Source organism: Pristis pectinata, chromosome 8, assembly GCF_009764475.1.
Source record: "Pristis pectinata isolate sPriPec2 chromosome 8, sPriPec2.1.pri, whole genome shotgun sequence".
Taxonomy (NCBI): domain Eukaryota; kingdom Metazoa; phylum Chordata; class Chondrichthyes; order Rhinopristiformes; family Pristidae; genus Pristis; species Pristis pectinata.
This window is the reverse complement of record NC_067412.1, coordinates 43,982,002-44,003,075: the sequence shown is the minus strand read 5'-3', so window position 1 is coordinate 44,003,075 and position 21,074 is coordinate 43,982,002. Positions and strand designations below refer to the sequence as shown.

General features: G+C 42.8%; 1 protein-coding gene across 5 annotated transcripts in view; it reads left to right on the top strand.

Moving 5' to 3' along the window:
- The window catches only part of arhgap17a (Rho GTPase activating protein 17a), a 126,796-nt gene that overhangs the window by 56,873 nt on the left and 48,849 nt on the right, over positions 1–21,074 (top strand). For all 5 annotated transcript variants that reach the window (XM_052022365.1, XM_052022369.1, XM_052022366.1 and 2 more), the window contains exons 2-4: positions 6,512–6,551; positions 13,060–13,164; positions 19,164–19,240. In XM_052022365.1, the coding sequence (XP_051878325.1) occupies positions 6,512–6,551; positions 13,060–13,164; positions 19,164–19,240 (222 nt within the window). The remainder of the gene's footprint in view (positions 1–6,511; positions 6,552–13,059; positions 13,165–19,163; positions 19,241–21,074) is intronic.

Below are 21,074 nucleotides of genomic sequence, written 5' to 3'. Positions count from 1 at the left end.
TCACCCCCTCCTTAGAGCAGGTACTTCTAGGGTCCAGGAAGCAGATAGGTGACTGTCAGGGGAGAGAAAAAGAAAAGGAACAGGCAGATAGTGCAGAGGACCCTGGAGGCTGTTCCCCTCAGTAACAGGTTTTCCGCTTTGGATGCTGTGATGGGGATGACTTACGGATCAAGCGGCCGTAGGCAGGTCTCTGGCATTGGGACTGGTCCTGCTGCTCAGAAGGAAAGGGAGGAGAAGAGGAGGGCAGTAGTGATAGGGGACTCGATAGTCAGGGAAACAGATCGAAGGTTCTGTGGAAGTGAGCATGAATCCCGGATATGGTATGTTGCCTCCCAGGTGCCAGTGTCTGGGATGTCTCTGATGTGGTCCACAGTATTCTTGAGCGGGAGGGAGAACAGCCAGAAGTCGTGGTAGATGTTGGTACCAACAACGTAGGTAGGAAGAGGGATGAGGTCCTGAAAAGTGAGTTTAGGGAGCGAGGCAGAAGGCTGAAGAACAGGACCTCAAGGGTAGCAATCTCAGGATTGCTGCCAGTGCTACGTGATAGTGAAGGTAAGAATAGGAGGAGATGGCAGATGAATGTGTCGCTGAGGAGTTGGTGCAGGGGGCAAAGATTTAGATTTTTGGATCATTGGGATCTCTTCTGCGGAATGTAGGACCAGTACAGAGTGGATGGGTTACACCTGCACTCGTGGGGGACCACTATCCTTGCAGGCAGGTTTGCTGGGGTGGTTCAGGAGGATTTAAACTAGTTTGCGAGGGGGATGGGAACCAGAGGGGTAGGTCAGAGGAAGAAGTGGATGTGGAAAAAGTCAGATCTAACATGGAGATAGGCTTTGAGGAAGGAGGAGCAGAGTATAGCGTATAAAAGTAGAAAGGTGGATGGGCTAAAGTGCATTTACTTAAATGCAAGAAGTATCAGGAATAAGGGTGATGAACTGAGAGCTTGGATACGTAGATGGAACTATGATATTGTGGCTCTTGCAGAGACTTGGCTGTCACCAGGGCAGGAATGGATATTGAATATTCCTGGATTTCAGTGTTTTAAAGGGATGGGGGGGGGAGGGGAGAAGAGGAGGAGGGGTGGCGTTACTGGTCAGGGATACTATTACAGCTGCAGGAAGGGTGGATAATGTAGAAGGATCCTTTCTAGAGTCAGTATGGGTGGAAGTTAGGAACAAGAAAGGAGCAGTTACTCTACTGGGAGTATTCTAGAGGCCCCCAGGTAGCAGCAGGGATTCTGAGGAGCAGATTGGGAAGCAGATTTTGGAAAGGTGCAAGAATAACAGGGTTGTTATCATGGGAGACTTCAACTTCCCAAATATTGATTGGCACCTGCTTAGTACCAAAGGTTTAGACGGAGTAGAGTTTGTTAAGTGTGTCCAGGATGGATTCCTGTCACAGTATGTTGACAGGCTGACTAGAGGGAATGCCATATTAGATCTAGTATTAAGTAATGAACGGGTCAGGTGACAGATCTCTCAGTGGGTGAGCATTTGGGGGACAGTGATCACTGCTCCTTAACCTTTAGCATTGTCATGGACAAGGATAGGAGCAGAGAGGACAGCAACGATATTTAATTGGGGAAGGGCATATTATTGAGCTATCAGGCTAGTACTTGCGAGAGTAAATTGGGATGACATTTTTGAAGGGAAATGTACTATGGGGATGTGGTCATTGTTCAGGGATCTCTTTGCAGGATGTTAGGGATAAATTTGTCCCAGTGAGGCAGAGAAAGAATAGCAGGGTGAAGGAACCATGGGTGACAAGTGAGGTGGAACAACTAGTTAGGACGAAGAAGGCAGCATACATAAGGTGTAGGCAGCAAGGATCAGATAGGGCTCATGAGGAATATAGGGTAGCAAGGAAGGAACTTAAGAAGGGGCTGAGGAGAGCAAGAAGGAGACATGAAAAGGCTTTGGCGAGTAGGGTTAAGGAGAATCCCAAGGCTTTTTCACTTATGTGAAGAGCAGAAGGATGACAAGAGTAAAGGTAGGACCGATTAGAGACAAAGGTGGGAAGCTGTGCCTGAAGCTGTGGAAGTGTGTGAGGTTCTCAATGAATACTTCTTTTCAGTATTCACCAAGGAGAGGGGCCTTGACACTGAGGACAGTGTTGGTAAGGTTAATGTTCTGGAGCATGTAGATATCAAGAGAGAGGATGTGTTGGAGCTGTTAGAAAATATTAGGACAGATAAGTCCCCGAAACCTGACAGAATATTCCCCAGGCTGCTCCGTGAGGCATGGGAGGAGATTGCTGAACCATTAGCTAGGATCTTTGAGTCCTTGTTGTCCATGGGAATGGTACCAGAGCATTGGAGGGTGACAAATGTTGTCCCCTTATTCAAAAAAGGTAGTAGGGATAGTCCAGGGAATTACAGACCAGTGAACCTTACATCTGTGGTGGACAAGCTGTTGGAAAGGATTCTAAGAGATGGGATCTATGGGCATTTAGAGAATCATGGACTGATTAGGGACAGCCAGCATGGCTTTGTGAAGGGAAGATCATGTCTCACAAGCCTGATAGGGTTCTTTGAGGAGGTGACTAGGCAGATTGAAAAGGTAGTGCAGTAGATACGGTCTACATGGATTTTAGTAAGGTGTTTGACAAGGTTCCACATGGTAGGCTTCTTCAGAAGGTCAGAGGGCATGGGATCCAGGGAAGCTTGGCTGTGTGGATTCAAAATTGGCTTGCCTGTAGAAAGGGAGGGTTGTGGTGAAGGGGGTGCATTCGGATTGGAGGGCTGTGACTAGTGGTGTCCCACAGGGATCGGTTCTGGGACCTCTACTTCTCGTAATATTTATTAATGACTTGGATGAGGGGGAGAAGGGTGGGTAACAAGTTTGCAGATGACGCAAAGGTCGGTGGTGTTGTGGATAGTGTGGAAGACTGTCAAAGACTGCAGAGAGATATTGATAGGATGTAGAGCTGGGCTGAGAAGTGGCAGATGAAGTTCAATCCGGAGAAGTGTGAGGTGGTGAGGAAGGACAAACTCCAAGGCGGAATACAAGGTTAATGGTAGGATTCTGGGTAGTGTGGAGGAGCAGAGGAATCTAGGGGTTCATATCCACAGATCACTGAAGCTGCCTCACAGGTGGACAGGGTAGTAAGGAAGCTTATGGGATGTTAGCTTTCATAAGTCGTGGGATCGAGTCTACGAGCCGCGAGAGGTAATGATGCAGCTCTACAAAACTTTGGTTAGACCACTCTTGGGGTACTGTGTCCACTTCTGGTCGCCTCATTATAGGAAGGATGTGGAAGCGTTTGGAAAGGGTGCAGAGGAGATTTACCAGGATGCTGCCTGGTTGTAGAGAGTATGGATTATGAGGAGAGACTAAGGGAGCTAGGGCTTTACTCTTGGAGAGAAGGAGAATGAGGGGAGACATGATAGAGGTATACAAAATATAAGAGGAATAGATAGAGTAGACAGCCAGCACCTCTTTCCCAGGGCACCAATGCTCAATACAAGAGGGCATGGCTTATAAAGTAAAGGGTGGGAAGTTCAAGGGAGCTATCAGAAGGAGGTTTTTACCCAGAGAGTGATTGGGGCATGGAATGTGCTGCCTTGGGTAGTGGTGGAGGCAGGTAGTTGGTCAAATTCAAGAGATTGTTAGATAAGCATATGGAGGAATTTGAAATAGGGGGATATGTGGGAGGAAGGAGTTAGATAGTCTTAGGCGTGGTTTAGGTAGTCTTAGGTTGGCACAACATGGTGGGCCGCAGAGCCTGTATTGTGCTGTACTGTTCTATGATTCTAACATTCTTCCTGCCTCAGTAACTTTTTAAAAAAATTTTATTTACACCGTGGTAATAGGCCCTTCCGGCCCAACAAGTCCACGTTGCCCATCTTAAACCCATATTAAGCTACCTGTACGTCTTTGGAATGTGGGAGGAAACCGGAGCACCCAGAGGAAACCCACGCAGACACGGGAGAATGTAGAAACTCCTTACAGACAGCGACAGGAATCGAACCCCGATCGCTGGCGCTGTAATAGCGTCACGCTAACCGCTACGCTATTCATTTTTGTGCTAGGTTGGTAGTATTCTCAAAGGATGGCTGAGTTGGGGACAATAGATCCTCTCTCATCTTTCTTAATAAGACAACTGCTCATTCCAGGAACCCATAATCCTTGTCTCTGATGTAAGTGTATCCTGCCTTAAATAAGGAGATTAAAACTGAAAGCTGTAGTATGTGCGGTATCACTTAAGCCCTGAACAATTTAGCAAGTTTCTTCACTCTTGTGTTCCATTCCCACATAGTTCTCTTGTTCTTGCATTTAAAGTAAGGTTATACTTCATACTTGGACAAAGTTGAAATAACTAGAATGAGTAATGGATATTTAAGCCAATTAGCTAAATACTGGAATTATGAACAGGGAGATTATATATACCAATGCAACTTGTCACTGATGGTGAGCTCAGCCTTCCTAATTTATATCTGTGGTTGCTGTATTAATGTGGCAAGGAAGTTGAGCAGAGCATTTCCTGCGAACTATTTTTCATGTCTCATGGTCCCTGTTTTAAACCAATAATTGGCCACTGAGGAATTATTAAAATACTGTTTGAAGTCAAACGTTGGGTGTGAACTCAACAACCATAAGATTTCCTTCTGAAACGTTCTTCCAGCCTCAGTAACTTCACTATTTGTGTGTGTGTGTGTAAATTGGGAGAATTCCCAAAGAATGGTCGAGTTGGGGACAATAGATCCTCTCATGTTTTTGAACACTACGTCAGGATGACCTGTGGAATGATTTTAAGCAACTGAACAGGTCTCTGTGACAGGAAAGGGGAACAAAAATGGGTGAAATGAGCCATGTACCATTATTTACATGAATCTCCATCCAAATGTGTATGAGAATAAAGAATGCTTTTGAAGCAGTGTGTGAGACATTTGCATTCACCCTTAAATTTTATCCCTGTTAACTGTAGAATTGGTTTATTATTATTATCATCACGTACTGAGGTGCAGTGCAAAACTTCTCTTGCATACAGTTCATACAGATCAATTCATTACACAGTGCATTGAGGTAGTACAAGGTAAAAAAAAACAGAATGCAGAATAAAATGTAATGATTATAATATAAGTAATGAGTGGATCTGCAGAGAGCAGCTTGCAACAAGTTGCTATACTTTGGCGCCATTTTGGAGTACTGCACTACAAGGCTTGTTAAAGTTGATGTTCAGCTGTGGGCTTGCTCCAATCCTAGTTAGATGTCATTAAGAATCTGGATAACTGAACAATATTTGTATTCACCTCTTCCTAACCACCACCACCTGTCACATCCATGCTAATTTCCAACAGCGAATGAAGCTGGCTTTGTCAATGTCACTGCCACTTCCCTTTTTCTAATCTACCTTGTTAAATTTTCTGTCGGGCTTCCCTCTGCCATCTTTCTCATGTTTATCTTCAATTCTATAAACTGTAATTTTTCCAGGGAGACATACCTCAGATCACAAGCTTCATTTGTCACATCTGTAAGTCCTACTGTGTGGTGTGCATGCACCAATTGGAGCTTGTGACCTGAAAGGCCTGAGGATTTGCTTGTGCAGACCCAAATTTGATTCAATTTGATATCTTTATTAGTCACATGTACATCGAAACACACAGTGAAATATATCGTTTGCGTAGAGTGTTCTGGGGGTAGCCCGCAAGTGTCACCATGCTTCTGGCACCAACATAGCATGCCCACAACTTCCAAACCTGTACATCTTTGGAATGTGGAAGGAAACCGGAGCACCTGGAGGAAACCGGAGCATCTGGAGGAAACCCATGCAGACACTGGGAGAACGTACAAACTCCTTACAGACAGTGGCCGGAATTGAACCTGGGTCGCATGCGCTGTACTAGTGTTATGCGCACCGCTACACTACCGTGCACACAACTCTGAAATTTTCCTCAATACTCTGGGAACCCCTCAAGAATTTTCATAAATTACTGGAGATTCTGGATCATGCTAGAATATGTCTATCACTCATTACCTCTCTAAACCTGTCCCAAACAATATTGTTAGTAAGGTGGGCAGAGCAGTGACAAGTGGAATTCATCGTGATGTGTCGTGACAAGACATCAGGTGTTGCCCAAGGACTTGCTCTTGGCTCCCTCCATTTTCTCATCAATATACTGACCCATGGCCTTTTTGTTAGTCTCTAGTTGTACGTTGATGACTTCCAACTGCAGCCTCTTATCCCTCTGCTATCTCAGAATTATCATGCTTGTTGTGTGACGTCCAGTACTGAATGAGAGAAAATTTACTCCAAATAGTTTGTATTGTAAAATATTTTGTGGTGTTGAGCATTTAATTGATTTAAATGTTTAGGACTAATGCATGAAGGGAGTTGATGATGTTGATGAAAGTGTGTTAGAGATGCATATAAGTAGACTTTAAGAGGAAGAGTTTGCTCAGTGAACATGAACAAGAAGAGCTTGATAGGTTGTAGAACACATAACTAGGCTTTCTACTCTTCCTGCAAGTTCAGATGTGATTTTAATCATTGGTATTTTGTATTTCAGAGCTGAGAAGACAGAGGTGCTTAGCGATGACCTGCTGCAGGTAAAGGCTCTTCTTTTGATTTTATTGGGGGCAAGGGCTCTGAATGCACTTTTTGTGAATAATGTGTAAATTTTCCTGTATTCAAGGAAAGACCCAGCATCCTGTTCAAGGACATTCGTTCAATAAGTTTCTTTTGTATGTAAAAAAAAATATTGTAATGAAGGTCATGATATTTTAATTTAAGATTGGGCATGACACCTTTTGTCATGGACTGAGATCTGGATTCCCAAACTAAAACAAGTTCTGGGTGCAGTACATGCGATTTTTCAGTTCAGCAACTGAAAATCTTCTTTCTGCCAACAGCAGCCAAATGTAATGGGACGAGTTGTATCATTTTCCGGGTCTTGTCTTCAATTCAGATTGATCATTCCGACTAACTGAGTGAGGGCAATTGAGAGGCATTAAATGGTGATGGGATGGTGTCATTGGCCTCTTTGAGGCTGTCCGTTGTTAGCCAGATTTATTGAACCTAAGCTCTGCCTTGGCTCCACTTGAAAGGTACAGGAAATTTGCATCCCAGCTGGAAAGCTGCTCTCTGTGTATGTAATGCATCACCTGAAGATCTTGGAATTTAAAGGGTAAAACAAGCACTAAATACAGGAAGGTTGCTACAGTTTGCTTGGCACCTGTGCACCAGTGATGGCATGGTTCCTGCACACCTCAAGCTAAACATTTCTTGGAAATGATAGCTACATCCTCTGAAAAGCTAACAACTCCAAAATGATTCTGCAGCATATGAAAGCAAATAGTTATTCCAAGATCTTTATATCTTAATGAAAATTCATGATTGGTATTCATTTAATTTTGCAAAAGTACATCAATCCTGAAAAGAAATGTGAATATCAGAAGTAAAAGAGCTATTTCCTGATCTGGGGCATGTTCCCAGAAAATTGGTCATTTTGTTTAGAGGCATTTTCCAGTATCTTGGATTTCTAATAAACTAGGTGCTGTATTTTTTGTAACTAAAAGAGATGGCTGTTTTTGAAAACTATTCTCAACTTTGTAAATGAATTATTTTTCTTTAAAATAAGTTTACATCTTTAATATTCCTACTAGAGAATTCCAAAAAAACTTTCCAAAATACAGAATGTAGCAAGGCTGCAGATCAGTTCATGAACCATGTAGCAAGGTTAAAATATAACTATCCTCTCTCAAACCTCATGAGGGGAGAGTGATGTGATTTCTTTCCCCATTGCAGCTTTCGGCCAGATCTGTGCTGTAATTGGCCTGTCAACTGCTGGTATCTGTTTATAAGATAACTGCTTAGTTCATCAGTCACTTGATTTTCATTAGATGACTTAAAGAGGAAGCACAGACATGGAGTGTTTCCCCTGCAAAACCAAACCCATTTCTTATAAAGATAATTGCTTTAAATTCATTGAATGAAGACTGACAGTGAAATGCCCGTGTTTCAGCTTGTGCACAGATCTCATTTTCTCTCTCCCTTTCTCTCTTGCACTCACTCACTTGTGCCTTCTCGCTCCTTCCAGGTGCCTTTAAACATTTGCTGCCTTGTTTTTCTCATATTTTCTTGACTTCCATGTTGTGATCACATGCCATTTAATGCAATCTACTGTCCAGTGGAAGTCATTTCTATTACTTATCCACAATACCTTTCAAAATCATGAGTACTTAGATTCAAACTCTAGGCTCTCAGCATTTCCTCAGTCATTTACACAAAATATTTGCAGTCTGTTTGTCACTCATCAATCAGCCCATGCTAAAGTATAGTTCAGATAAATTTCCTGGAAATATGCCAGGGATCACATGTTTTTGGTATTGTAAATATTTTGTTGGTTTCTCACTGAGAACTGTTGTGTACTTTGAATTTCTTTAAAGTATCAAATTGATCAGCATAAAAATTGAAGCATTTTCACAGATTCAATTTCTTAAACATGCTTTGGTAGTATGCATAATTGATTAGCAGGATTCAAACATTAATCCCAGTAAATTTTTTTTAAAAATGAGGAAAGAGTATGGGTGAGGTTAATACTTGCCTCTGATCCTGATTGTTTACACAGATTTCCTCTGTTACCACATGTTCTAAGGAGATCCTCTGGAAATTTCATGATAACTCACTGAAAGGAGGATTGGTGCAAAATTCAGAGCAACCTGTCATTGGGGAGATTGGTAAAGGTTCTGACCTTCCTTTCCAGCTATGCTTTTGCAGCGCATACCAAGTACTACTTTAGTACAGTTGTAACATGAATGAAACAAGTTGCTTGACTTTTTCTATAACCCAAGATCTTAACAGAAATTTTCCCAGAACCCATCAGAAACTGTGTGGGAAACATTTTTAGCAACCAGTTTCCAAGCAACCACTATCACGAATGTTTATACTTGAACAACTTTTCAAAAAGTTATACACAATTATAATCATAGTTTGTGAGAATACTGCCTCTTTCCAAAATGCGGTTTGTACTTCGCACATATCGGAATACAAAATCTGTCCATTGTTCTGTAACTTCCATTAGAATCCTTATCAAATTTGTTCCTGGATCCCTGCCTGGAGATGTTTCCGTGACCAATGTGTAATTGGAGAAGTGAGATGTTCACACCTCGTGCTTGCATGCATTATGTTCTAACCTATTGCAGTAAAGTGATATTTCTGGGCCTACCCACTCCTAGGTTTTACTGGATCACCATTATTAAAAATATAGATATAAAGAACCCTTTGTGAGTCTAGAAACTGAGCTGAGCACTTCCAGACTGGAATCGTCCTTGTGCCCTGCTGCGATTTGGTCCTTTGTGGTGCATGTGGTGATGTTGTCCATCATGCAATGCTCCTTTTGAGAGTTGCAAATGAACTTGGATCTCTTGGGATGTGTGTTGCTGGGCACTATTGGGACAATGTGGTCATTCCAGCACAGCACTGGACCAGGATGACTTGGATAAGTAACCACCCTTCAACTCTCCAGTGCTACATGAGCTTACCACCCTCCAAATCTCCACCCCTAACCTCCAATTCTGCAGTCTTTCCTGTCAACAGTGTCAGGTTCCTGATTCTCCCTTGACATGGCATCCTGAATGTTTCATCAACTTGCCAGTGTTCTAACCACTCCCCCTTCTTCTCCACCCTGCCCATTGCCCACACATGCATCATGCATACATGCGCTCTTGCACCCATGCAGTTCTGATGCACCCTGGCCTAATTGGGCCTGTGGCCATGGAGCCCTCTAACCTGGTATCCAAAGGTAATATCTGACAGGATATTTCTGGTGCAGCTGCAGAGGACCAATGATGACTGCATTCCATGGTGCTCTGCCTAAAAGAGTCTATGTGTTGCACATGTCATGTACCAGTTAAGAACATAAGCAGTAGGAGCAGATTTAAGACGTGTGGCTTCTTGAACCTGCTCTGCCATTCAGTAAAGACGTGGTTGATCTGTTCAGGCTTAGCTTCATGTTCCACTGTTACCTATCACATTTGCCTCCCCTGGAGTCCAATTAAGTCTTGCATCACTTTCTGAGGCAGAGAATTTTAAACATTAGTGATCTTTGGAGAAGTTCAGGCAGGATTCTAATTTAAAGGCTTTTAGTCATAATCCTGTGATTGGTAGCTTTGCACTTGTGGCTCCTCATTGGTTCTTTCTCATCTTTCTCTTAAATAGGCAATATCATATTCTGTAACTGTTGCTCCTAGTTCTGGATTCCCTCCTGAGAGGAATGGTCCTCTGAGCACTGTCACTTTCTGTGTAAGATCACCTCAAGCACAGCAACAGCCTTTCCTCACGTCAACGCCTTCATTTTAGGAATCAATCCGCTGAACCCTCTCTGACCTGCATCCAATGCAACTATGTCCCTCGAGACCAAAACTCTACACAGTACTCTAGATCTGCTACGGCCTGTACACTTGCAGCAGGTCTCCATCCCCACTGCAAAAATATAAAAAAAACAGCTTTCTACTTCCCTTCATAATTACTTGCTGTGTCTGCATGCCACTTTTGTGCTTCACATAGCTGCCCAGATTCCTCTGCATAGAATTTCTGCAGTCTTGTTTCATTCAAATAATTTGCTTTTCCATTTCTCCCTACCAAAATGAATAATCTCACATTTCTCCACGTTATACTCCATCTGCCAAGTTTGTGTCCATTTGCTTCACCTGTCTATCTTCTTGCAGGCTCTGTCCTCGTAGCTTTATTGTCAGAATGTGCGGCAACAGTACATTCAGTCCCTTTATCTCGTGTAGATTGAGGACCTTTGACAGTGTGGCATCTTGCTAGTTAGAGCTTGCCAAGCTGAAAATGACCCATTTATTCCCAATACCATGAGCTCAGCTTGTGTGGTAAGCTTTCATGTGGCACCTTATCTTTCTCTACACTTGAATTTCTCGGTGGTTTAAAAAAAATCTATGTTGTTAGTAGGACAGTGAAGCATTCGTCACACAACTGAACACCAACTCTGACAGAATCTGTTCCCATTCCCCAGCATAGCTGAAGGGAGCTGAAACCAATCGTGTGTGAATTTGTGGATAGGTAGATGGTGGAGTTGGCAGGGTGAAGGATATTCGGGTGGGGGTTAGTCAAGGATTCACCCTAACATTTGATTAAGAACAGTTTTATTTGTTAACACTCAGTTCATGCAAACTAATACTGAAGCACTGCACTGAAACAGGATTTAAGTCATATTTCTTAATTCCAATTTCAAGGGAAAGTGCATGTGCCATTAATGTTTATCGTGGTTAAGACTTAGGGGGTCCAAGTCCATGGTTCCCTGAAAGTGGCAACACAAGTCAATAAGGTGGTGAAGGAGGCATATGGCGTGTTTACCTTCATAGCTCGGGTCATAGAATATGAGTTGCAACTTTACAGAACACTGGTTAGGCCGCACTTGGAATATTGTGTGCAGTTCTGGTCACCGTACTATTAGGAAGGATGTGATTGCACTGGAGAGAGTGCGGAGGGGATTCACTAGGATGCTGCCTAGATTGGAGGACTTTAGATATGGGAAGAGACTGGATAGGCTAAGCTTGTCTTTCCCGGAGTGAAGGAGGCTGAGGGGTGACCTGACAGAATGATATAACATTACGAGAGGCATTGACTGGGTAAATCGTCAATGTCTTTTTCCCCCATGATGGAGATATCAAAAACGAGGGCATAAATTTAAGGTGAGAGGAAGGAGTTTTAAAGGGGGATGTTTTGCATGTAGAGTGGTTGATGCCTGGAACTCGCTGCCAGAGGAGGTGATGGAATCAGATGTAATTACTATGTTTAAGAGGCATTTAGACAGATACTTATTAGACTAGGCATAGAAGGACATGATCCTAATGTGGGCAAATGTGATTAGTGTGGATGGGCTAAAGGGTTGGCATGGATGTGGTGGGCTTAAAGGGCCTGTTTCTGTACTGCATGATTGAATTCTGCAAATCTGACCAGAACTCGTCTCTTTCTCATAAGCCTGAAAAACAGTGTTAGGCAGCAGCCGGCATACATTTGTCCATGAATTCATCAACTGGAGAGGCACCCGTCCACAGAAGCAATGGCCTTCAATTCCTGCTTTTACCTTGGTTACAAAACAGTGTTTCCACTGGGCATTAATACGAAGATTTCACACTGAACTAATACAATAAGCATGTTTTTCCCCTCAGACCATTCAGAAAACTGAACATATCTTCGTATCCTTGATTATTTTGTTCTCACTCACCCTGCTAAGATTCATGCCTGGAAATTTAGATGCATACTACAGCTTGCTGGATACGAATGGAAGAGCAGGTGGGGAAAGGGAAATATCACTGGACTTTAAAGAAGTGAACAATATGGTGATGGCAGACTGACATGTAGTGAATCAATTGTCATTGTTTACGAGTGGAAATAGTTTCCATTTATAAAGTGCCTTTCACATCATCAGATGTACTAGACTGTACTAGACACTTGGCAGACAATGAAATGTTTTTGAAGTATAGTCACTGTTGTAATTTGCAAACAGCTTGCTCCCACAGATAGCAGTATGATAACTTTATTTCATGGTGTTGATAGAAGAAATACTGGGATGACTTCCCTGCTCTTGAAATAATGCCAAGGAATCACTAAACGGAATCTCAGTTTAATACTATATCTGAATGGCAGCACATCTGACAGTGTGGTAGAGTCTCCTGGTGTTTTACTGCAGTGTCATCCAGGATTAACTGAGTAAGCCTCGAATGGAGCCAGAATCCATCAACAAACCATTGGTGCTTGTTCACAAATCTTTCAAATTGCACTCTTCAATACATGCTATTAAAACACATTTAAGTATCTTGAGGCAAGCTTTGTCTATTTTATTTGGAAAAGCAAAGTGCACTTGATGTTTCATTTGCAGGAGGTGGTCTATTGATGCTACCAATCAGATTCATACCGGTATGACTCTTTTATATTTAATCCTGTATTCAACAGTATTATAATTATTATGAATTTATAGATTTAGAAAAGAAAACATACTCATCAATAATTTCTGTATTTTGTGTTAAATTAAAAAATGGAAAAGAATAAGGGAGATTAAAATGTGATTCATCCTCCTTGTTTCTGGTGTAGATTGAGAAGCGCATGGATATAATCAGGATTATTTCCCATAATATTCATAAAAGACTGGCTGCCTGTTTGCAAGTTCAACAGGGCACAGATGTGGACAAACGATGTGTAAGTAATAGTGTCATGCATAACAAAGGGAAGTTCCTACTGGTATATTGGCCCAATTAACTTTTTTAACTATTGTTGAAGATGATATAAACATATGAGTTTGTGTAAATTCTCTGTTCAAGAATAATTTATTTATAATCTCCAGTAAATGGGAACCCTAAGTTATATCTTGGCTTACTGAATAAATGAGGGTGGAAGATAATATTAGAAACATAGAAAACATAGAAAACCTACAGCACAATTCAGGCCAGCCCACAAAGCTGTGCCGAACATGTCCCTACCTTAGAGACCTATAACCCTCTATTTTTCTCAGCTCCATGTACCTATCCAAAAGTCTCTTAAAAGACACTATTGTATCTGCCTCCACCACCGTTGCCGGTAGCCCATTCCACGCACTGACCACTCTCTGAGTAAAAAAAAAACTTACCCCTGACATCTCCCCTATACCTACTCCCCAACACCGTAAACCTATGTCCTGTTGTGGCAACCATTTCAGCCCTGGGGAAAAGCCTCTGACTATCTACCCGATCAATGCCTCTCATCATACCTCTATCAGGTGCCCCCTCATCCTCCGTCGCTCCAAGGAGAAAAGGCCGAGTTCCCTCAACCTGCTTTCATAAGGCATGCTCTGCAATCCAGGCAGCATCCTTGTAAATCTCCTCTGCACCCTTCCATATCCTTCCTGTAGTGAGGTGACCAGAACTGAGCACAGTATTCCAAGTGGGGTCTGACCAGGGTCCTATATAACTGCAGCATTACCTCTCGGCTCCTAAATTCAATTCCATGGTTGATGAAGGACAATACACCATATGCCTTCTTAACCACAGAGTCAACCTCTGCAGCTGCTTTGAGCGTCCTATGGACTCGGACCCCAAGATCCCTCTGATCCTCCCCACTGCCTAGAGTCCTACCATTAATACTATTCTCTGCCATCATATTTGACCTACCAAAATGAACCACCTCACACTTATCTGGGTTGAACTGCATCTGCCACTTCTCAGCCCAGCTTTGCATCCTATCAATGTCCCGCTGTAACCTCTGACAGCCCTCCAGACTATCCACAACACCCCCAACCTTTTGTGTCATCCGCAAACTTACTAACCCATCCCTCCACTTCCTCATCCAGGTCGCTTATAAAAATTACAAAGAGTAAGGGTCCCAGAACAGATCCCTGAGGTACACCACTGGTCACCGACCTCCACTCAGAATACGACCCTTCAACAACCACTCATTGCCTTCTGTGGGCCAGCCAGTTCTGGATCCAGAATGCAATGTCCCCTTGGATCTCATGCCTCCTTACTTTCTCAATAAGCCTTGCATGGGGTACCTTATCAAACACCTTGCTGAAATCCATATACACTACATCTACTGCTCTCCCTTTATCAATGTGTTTAGTCACATCCTCAAAAAATTCAACCAGGCTCGTAAGGCAGGACCTGCCCTTGACAAAGCCATGCTGACTATTCCTAATGTTCATAAATCCTGCCTCTCAGGATCTTCTCCATCAGCTTACAACCACTGAAGTAAGACTCACTGGTCTATAATTTCCTGGGCTATCTCTACTCCCTTTTTTGAATAAGGGAACAACATCCACAACCCTCCAATCCTCTGGAACCTCTCCCGTCTCCATTGATGATGCAAAGATCATCGCCAAAGGCTCCACAATCTCCTCCCTCGCCTCCCACAGCAGCCTGGGGTACGTCTCATCTGGTCCTGGCGACTTATCCAACTTGATGCTCTCCAAAAGCTCCAGCACCTCCTCTTTCTTAATATCCATATGCTCAAGCTTTTCAGTCTGCTGCAAGTTATCACCACAATCACTAAGATCCTTTTCCATAGTGAATACTGAAGTAAAGTATTCATGAAGTATTCATTAAGTACCTCTGCTATTTCCTCTGGATCCATACACACTTTCCCACTGTTACACTTGATAGGTCCTATTCTTTCACGTCTTATCCTCTTACTCTTCACATACTTGTAGAATACCTTGGGGTTTTCCTTGATCCTGCCCACCAAGGCCTTCTCATGGCGCCTTTTGGCTCTCCTAATTTCCTTCTTAAGCTCCTTCCTGTTAGCCTTATACTCTTCCAGATCTCTAACATTACCCAGCTCTCTGAACCTTTTGTAATCTTTTCTTTTTCTTTTGACTTTGTACACCATAGTTCTTGTATCCTATCATAACTTCCCTGTCTCATTGGAACATACCTATGCAGAACTCCACACAAATATCCCCTGAATATTTACCACATTTCTTCTGTACTTTTCCCTGAGAACATTTGTTCTCGATTTAAGCTTCCAATTTCCTGCCTGAGAGCCTCATAGTTCCCTTTACTCCAACTAAACGCCTTTCTAGTCTGTCTGTTCCGATCCCTCTCCAATGCTGTCGTAAAGGAGAGAGTGATCATAATTCTATCTCCAAAATGCTCTCCCACTGAGAGGTCTGACACCTGACCAGGTTAATTTCCCAATACCAAATCAAGCGCAGCCTCTTCTCTTATAGGCTTATCTACATATTGTGTCAAGAATCCTTCCTGAACACACTTAACAAACTCCACCCCATCTAAACCCCTCACTGTATGGAGATGCCAATCAATATTTGGGAAATTAAAATCTCCCATCACAACAACTCTGTTATTGTCACACCTTTCTGGGATCTGTTTCCCTATCTGCTGCTCGATATCCCTGTTACTATTCAGCAGCCTATATATAAAAAAAACACCCAGTAAAGTTATTGACCCCATCCTGTTCCTAACCTCCACCCACAGAGGTTCCGTAGACAGTCCCTCCATGACGTCCACCTTTTCTGCAGCCGTAACACCATCTCTGATCAACAGTGCCACTCCCCCAACTCTTTTGCCTCCCTCCCTGTCCTTTCTGAAACACCTAAAACCCGGTACTTGAAGTAACCATTCCTGTCCCTGAGCCATCCAAGTCTCTGTAATGGCCACCACATCATAGCTCCAAGTATTTATCCAAGCTCTAAGCTCGTCCACCTTGTTCACTATACTCCTTGTGTTAAAATAGACACATCTCAAACCTTGTGTCTGAGCACGTCCCTTCTCTATCACCTGCCTATCCTTCCTCTTGTACTGACTACAAGCTTTCTCTATTTGAGAGCCAAAAACCTCTTCCCCAGTCTCTCCAGTTTGGATCCCACCCCCCAACAGTTCTAGTTTAAACTCTCCCCAGTAGCCTTAGCAAACCTCCCTGCAGGATATTGGTCCCCCTGGGATTCAAATGTAACCCGTCCTTTTTGTACAGGTAATACCTGCCCCAAAAGAGGCCCTAATGATCCAGAAATCTGAATCCCTGCCCCTCACTCCAATCCCTCAGCCACGCATTTAACCTCCACCTCATTCTATTCCTATACTCACTGTCGCGTGGCACAGGCAGTAATCCTGAAATTACTACGTTTGTGGTCCTGCTTTTCAACTTCCTTCCTAACTCCCTATAGTCTTTTTTCAGGACCTCATCCCTTTTCCTACCTATGTCATTGGTACCAATATGTACCACGACCTCTGGCTGTTCTCCCTCCCTCTGCAGGATATCTTGGACGCGATCTGAAACATCCCGGATCCTGGCACCTGGGAGGCAAACTACCATCCGAGTTTCCTTCCTGCGTCCACAGAATTGCCTGTCTGCCCCCCTAACTATAGAGTCCCCTATCACTATTGCCCTCCTCTCTCCTTCCCTACCCTTCTGAGCCACAGGGCCGGACTCTGTGCCAGAGGCACTGCCACTGTTGCTTCCCCCAAGTAGGCTGTCTTCTCCAACAGCAGAAGTACTTATTGTCAAGGGGTACAGCCACAGGTGTACTCTCTAGTACCTGACTATTCCCCTCTCCCCTCCTGACTGTGACTCACTTGCCTGACTCCTGTCACGCTGGTGTGACCACCTGCCTATAACTCCTTTCTATCACCTCCTCATTCTCTCTGACCATACGAAGGTCATCGAGCTGCATATCCAGTTCCCTAACGTGGTCCCTTAGGAGCTGCAGCTTGACACACCTGGTGCAGATGTGGTCGTCCTGGAGGCTGGGAGACTCCAGGACCTCCCACATCTGACACCGAGTACAGAAAACCGCACTCATTCTACTTCCTGTCCTCAAGTCACCTACCTTGCCTCACCCTGTTACCGCCTAAGCCCTTTGAGCCAAAGCCACTCTGCTGCCTGCTCCGATGCTGCCTGCTGGATATGGCGGTTTGCTTTTTAAACAGCCCACGTGCTAACCACTTACGTCACGTGCCTGTGCAGTCTCGCCCCGCTATTCCCGATTAGAGAGAAAAAAAACTTAGCTGCTCCAAGGTCCACCGAAACGACCTGAAAACGGGTTATTCTAACTAAAGAAAATGAGGTCTCATCCATAGCTGGATGCCAGACAACCAGTCTGACAACGTGGTAGCAGTGGAAAGAGTCGAGAGAGCAAGGGTGAGGTAGAGCCAATGTCATTGGCATACCTGCCTAACATGATGTATTGTTGTATGATTTACTGAGGGGCAAGGTGTAGATGAAAAATGGAAGTAGCCAGATCTATGAGAAATTTAATGTATATGCTACAGAATGAGAAGAAAAGGCGACAGTTTCTGGCTATGGTGATGCTATCCTCTCCCAACTGGACAATAGAGAAAAGGCATAGCAAGAGGATGACTTAAGCAAGCAAGGAAGAATGTGAGAGGGTGAAGCAGTGCAGCCAAACACAGATATCATCTCTCAAGGTTTTTTCTGTGCTGAATTGTGGGCAGAAACTTGAACTTCAGATAAGATTGAGCCATTTGATAACTTTGGGGAGGAAATAGGTTCAAGGAAAGGTTTTCAGGAGGCAGCAACCTTAAAAGTGCCTCAGGATAGGGGACTGTTCAAAGTAAAAGTTTGATGGTCACTTTCTTGGAAATAGTAGTTAGATCCCACAAGCAAGGTGATCTTGGAGCAGATATAAGGGAACAGAGAAAAACAGTAGAAATATGCAAGTTCAAGGAGAGGACAAAGTAACCCAAGCTTGCAGGCAACGGAGAGGAAGGAACATGTCATACCAGAATAATCCTGAAATAGTAAGCAGTTTTAGCAGGAGAGAGAAAGGCCAGATAATACATGATGTGGTATGGCCAGATCTGACGATGAATGCTAAATCAATTGTGCAGAATATAATTTCACACATACATCTCTTGGCAAAATGGGGGAGGTTAGGTGCAATACGAAGGGGAATGATTGGGGTGGAAAACATTGAGGGCCGTGTTGGGAACAGATGTCAGAGGTGGAAGTGAGGGTGTAATTGAGGAATTTGATAGCAGAAGAAATGAATAGCAGTTGGAAGACCAGGAGCTAGCCATTTGTGAATGTAAACATGATTTGGGAGTCTTTCCAGCTATGGAATGAAATGGTCTTGTAAGGGAATGTTTCGGATAAGAATCAGATCGGGTGACTTTGCGTGTGAGTTAGGTAATGAAAATAGAGATAACATCCTATAGCAAAGCCAGGGGAGTAGTTATGATGGTGGGTTAAGTGAATTTGCAGAGGGAAAGTGTATCAAAGGTTAGGAGGATAGTGAACTCTTGAAGATGAATGACTTTAGAAACTCAGTACAGTTATATGGGCATTCAGCTTGCTGAATAAACTAATTGAGTGCAGTTACATGATGAATGACCCTCGCCATGCTGAGTTAGTATCTACAGTTACATGACAATACAGTAATGTGCTTCATGGACATGAGCTGTTAAAATGCAAATAATCTCTAACGTAAATCATTTTGTAAATCCCTTTTGAAGATTTGAAGCTGGACAGTGAAATATATAAAGGCCCATAAAATCATCTTGTAATCACAAAATTAAATACAGAATTCTAAATATTCTGGTATTCAGTCCAAAATTCTTGATTTTGTTTCATTGACTATAAAGAGTGAATGTGTGAACCAGCAGATATTTACCAAAATTATGCTGTCACAGTAAACGCAATTAATTTTATTTTTATTGCATATGTTAATAGATTTTTTTTAACATTAACAGAAAAAGTTACCACTGATGGCCCTCTCTCAAAGCATGCAAGAAGGACTCTCCTGCTTGGGGGATGACTCACTCATTACGTAAGTATTATTTGTATAATTGTATTGATTTTCTTACAATCGTTTATTTTTGACACAACAAACCTAAGTTCTTGAATTCAAATAAAGAAGAAGATCACAACAGCAGAAAATACAAAACGAGGCATGTTGCTGGAAAAACAACATGATACATGGTGTCTGAAACACAGATACATATTTCAGGGTTTTGATGAAGACTACCTACACAGACTCAAACCAAATCCCATTTAAAAAAAAGAACCTGCCTTTAACCTTGAAGTAATATGTAACCTGTGTATTCAGCATTTTTTGATGTTCTATGATATCTCTTGCGTACAGAGTTTGAAATGGTATCAGTGTTCTTTATCCCCTTTGCTTTAAGTACTGTGGAGTCTGTGGTCTCTGCCATTACACGAGTGTTTCATACACTGACTGGACTGATCTCATGGATTTGGGTGGGATGTCTTTTTTTTTCAAAAAAGACACTTTTTCTTCCTGACAGTGCTGACAAGTGACAGAATATCTCTCTACAGGTACTGGCAGCCGTATAGTGACAGATAATTTGATCAAGCTGGGACTTGCAGACAAGCCTGTTTTCCTTGTGTTCTTGATATTTCCATATATCCTTACAGCTTTGAAGGAGGCCTTTTAAGTCTATCAGATCCATACTGCCTACAGGGCTATTTTATTTCCCACTAATTGAGTTGGCATGATAGGCAGAAAGGAAAAGGAGGTGGGATAGCTCTGATCTCATCCTTTATGAACAGTGCAGTGAAAGTAATTTTGGCTCAGAAGATCAAGTTGTAGAATCAGTTTGGGTGGAGATGAGACATAACAAAAGAAAGAAATCACTAGTGGAGAGCAGGGCAGAGTATAAATCAAAAATTGCCAGCGGCTTGCAAGAAAGATACTACAATGAGCAGTGGCAGATATTTAAGAAATTTCATAATGCTCAAAAAAGAGTTGATTGAGGATGATGAATCTGTGTTTCAAAGTTCAGTGATAATCAAATTGAAAGAAAATGTATATATTTTGAGGATTGCTGACAGGCCGGAAGATCAGTAATATTTTGGAAATCAGCAAAAAAGGGATAAAATGAATAAACGTAAAATGTTGGAGATACTCAGCAGGCCAGGCAGCATTGGTGAAGAGAAACAGAGTCCACAGATATTACCTGACCTGCTGATCCTTTCTAGTATTTTCTATTTCAGTTTTCCAGTATCTGTTGCATGACTGAAATAGCTGATTATTTGAACCTGTTAAATTCATTGTGTCCTGAATGTGCACGGCTGGAAGCTGGGGTGTTCTTCAAGTTTATACTGTTGGAGCAGTGGAGGAGGCCAGAGGAGGAGAGGTCAGAATGGCATTGCCAGAGAATTAGAACAGTAGACAACTGGTATTGTTTGCCTTAATGCAAGCAAGGATCTCTTGTTACCAGTGATACTCATCAATGGAATTAATTTGCAAGGAATCAGTTATGTTGGTGCTTAAACAGCTGATTTATCTCTGGGGGTCTCGATGATAAATGGAGGGGATCATGTCGCACAGTTATCCAAGGTCCATTCATTGGGTTGCAGGCACATTAAACTGTGCTACTTGTTGTTTCAATTTTATGAGGTAGCTTGAATTTTCATAGATCATATGTGCATCAGGCTCACAGCTGAAACAAGTGGTTAGTGTCAAAGACAGTGACAGCTCTGAGAGGGAGCTGCAATAGAAAAGTGATCTGTGACACTTCAAGGAATGGTTGATTGCATGAGAGAGTCTGATATTGAGGGTCTTGATGGATGGGAGGAAAAGAGAGACATCTTTCATCCTCAGTGGGGCAGCAGGAACTGGTAGTGGTGGAACTCAGCTA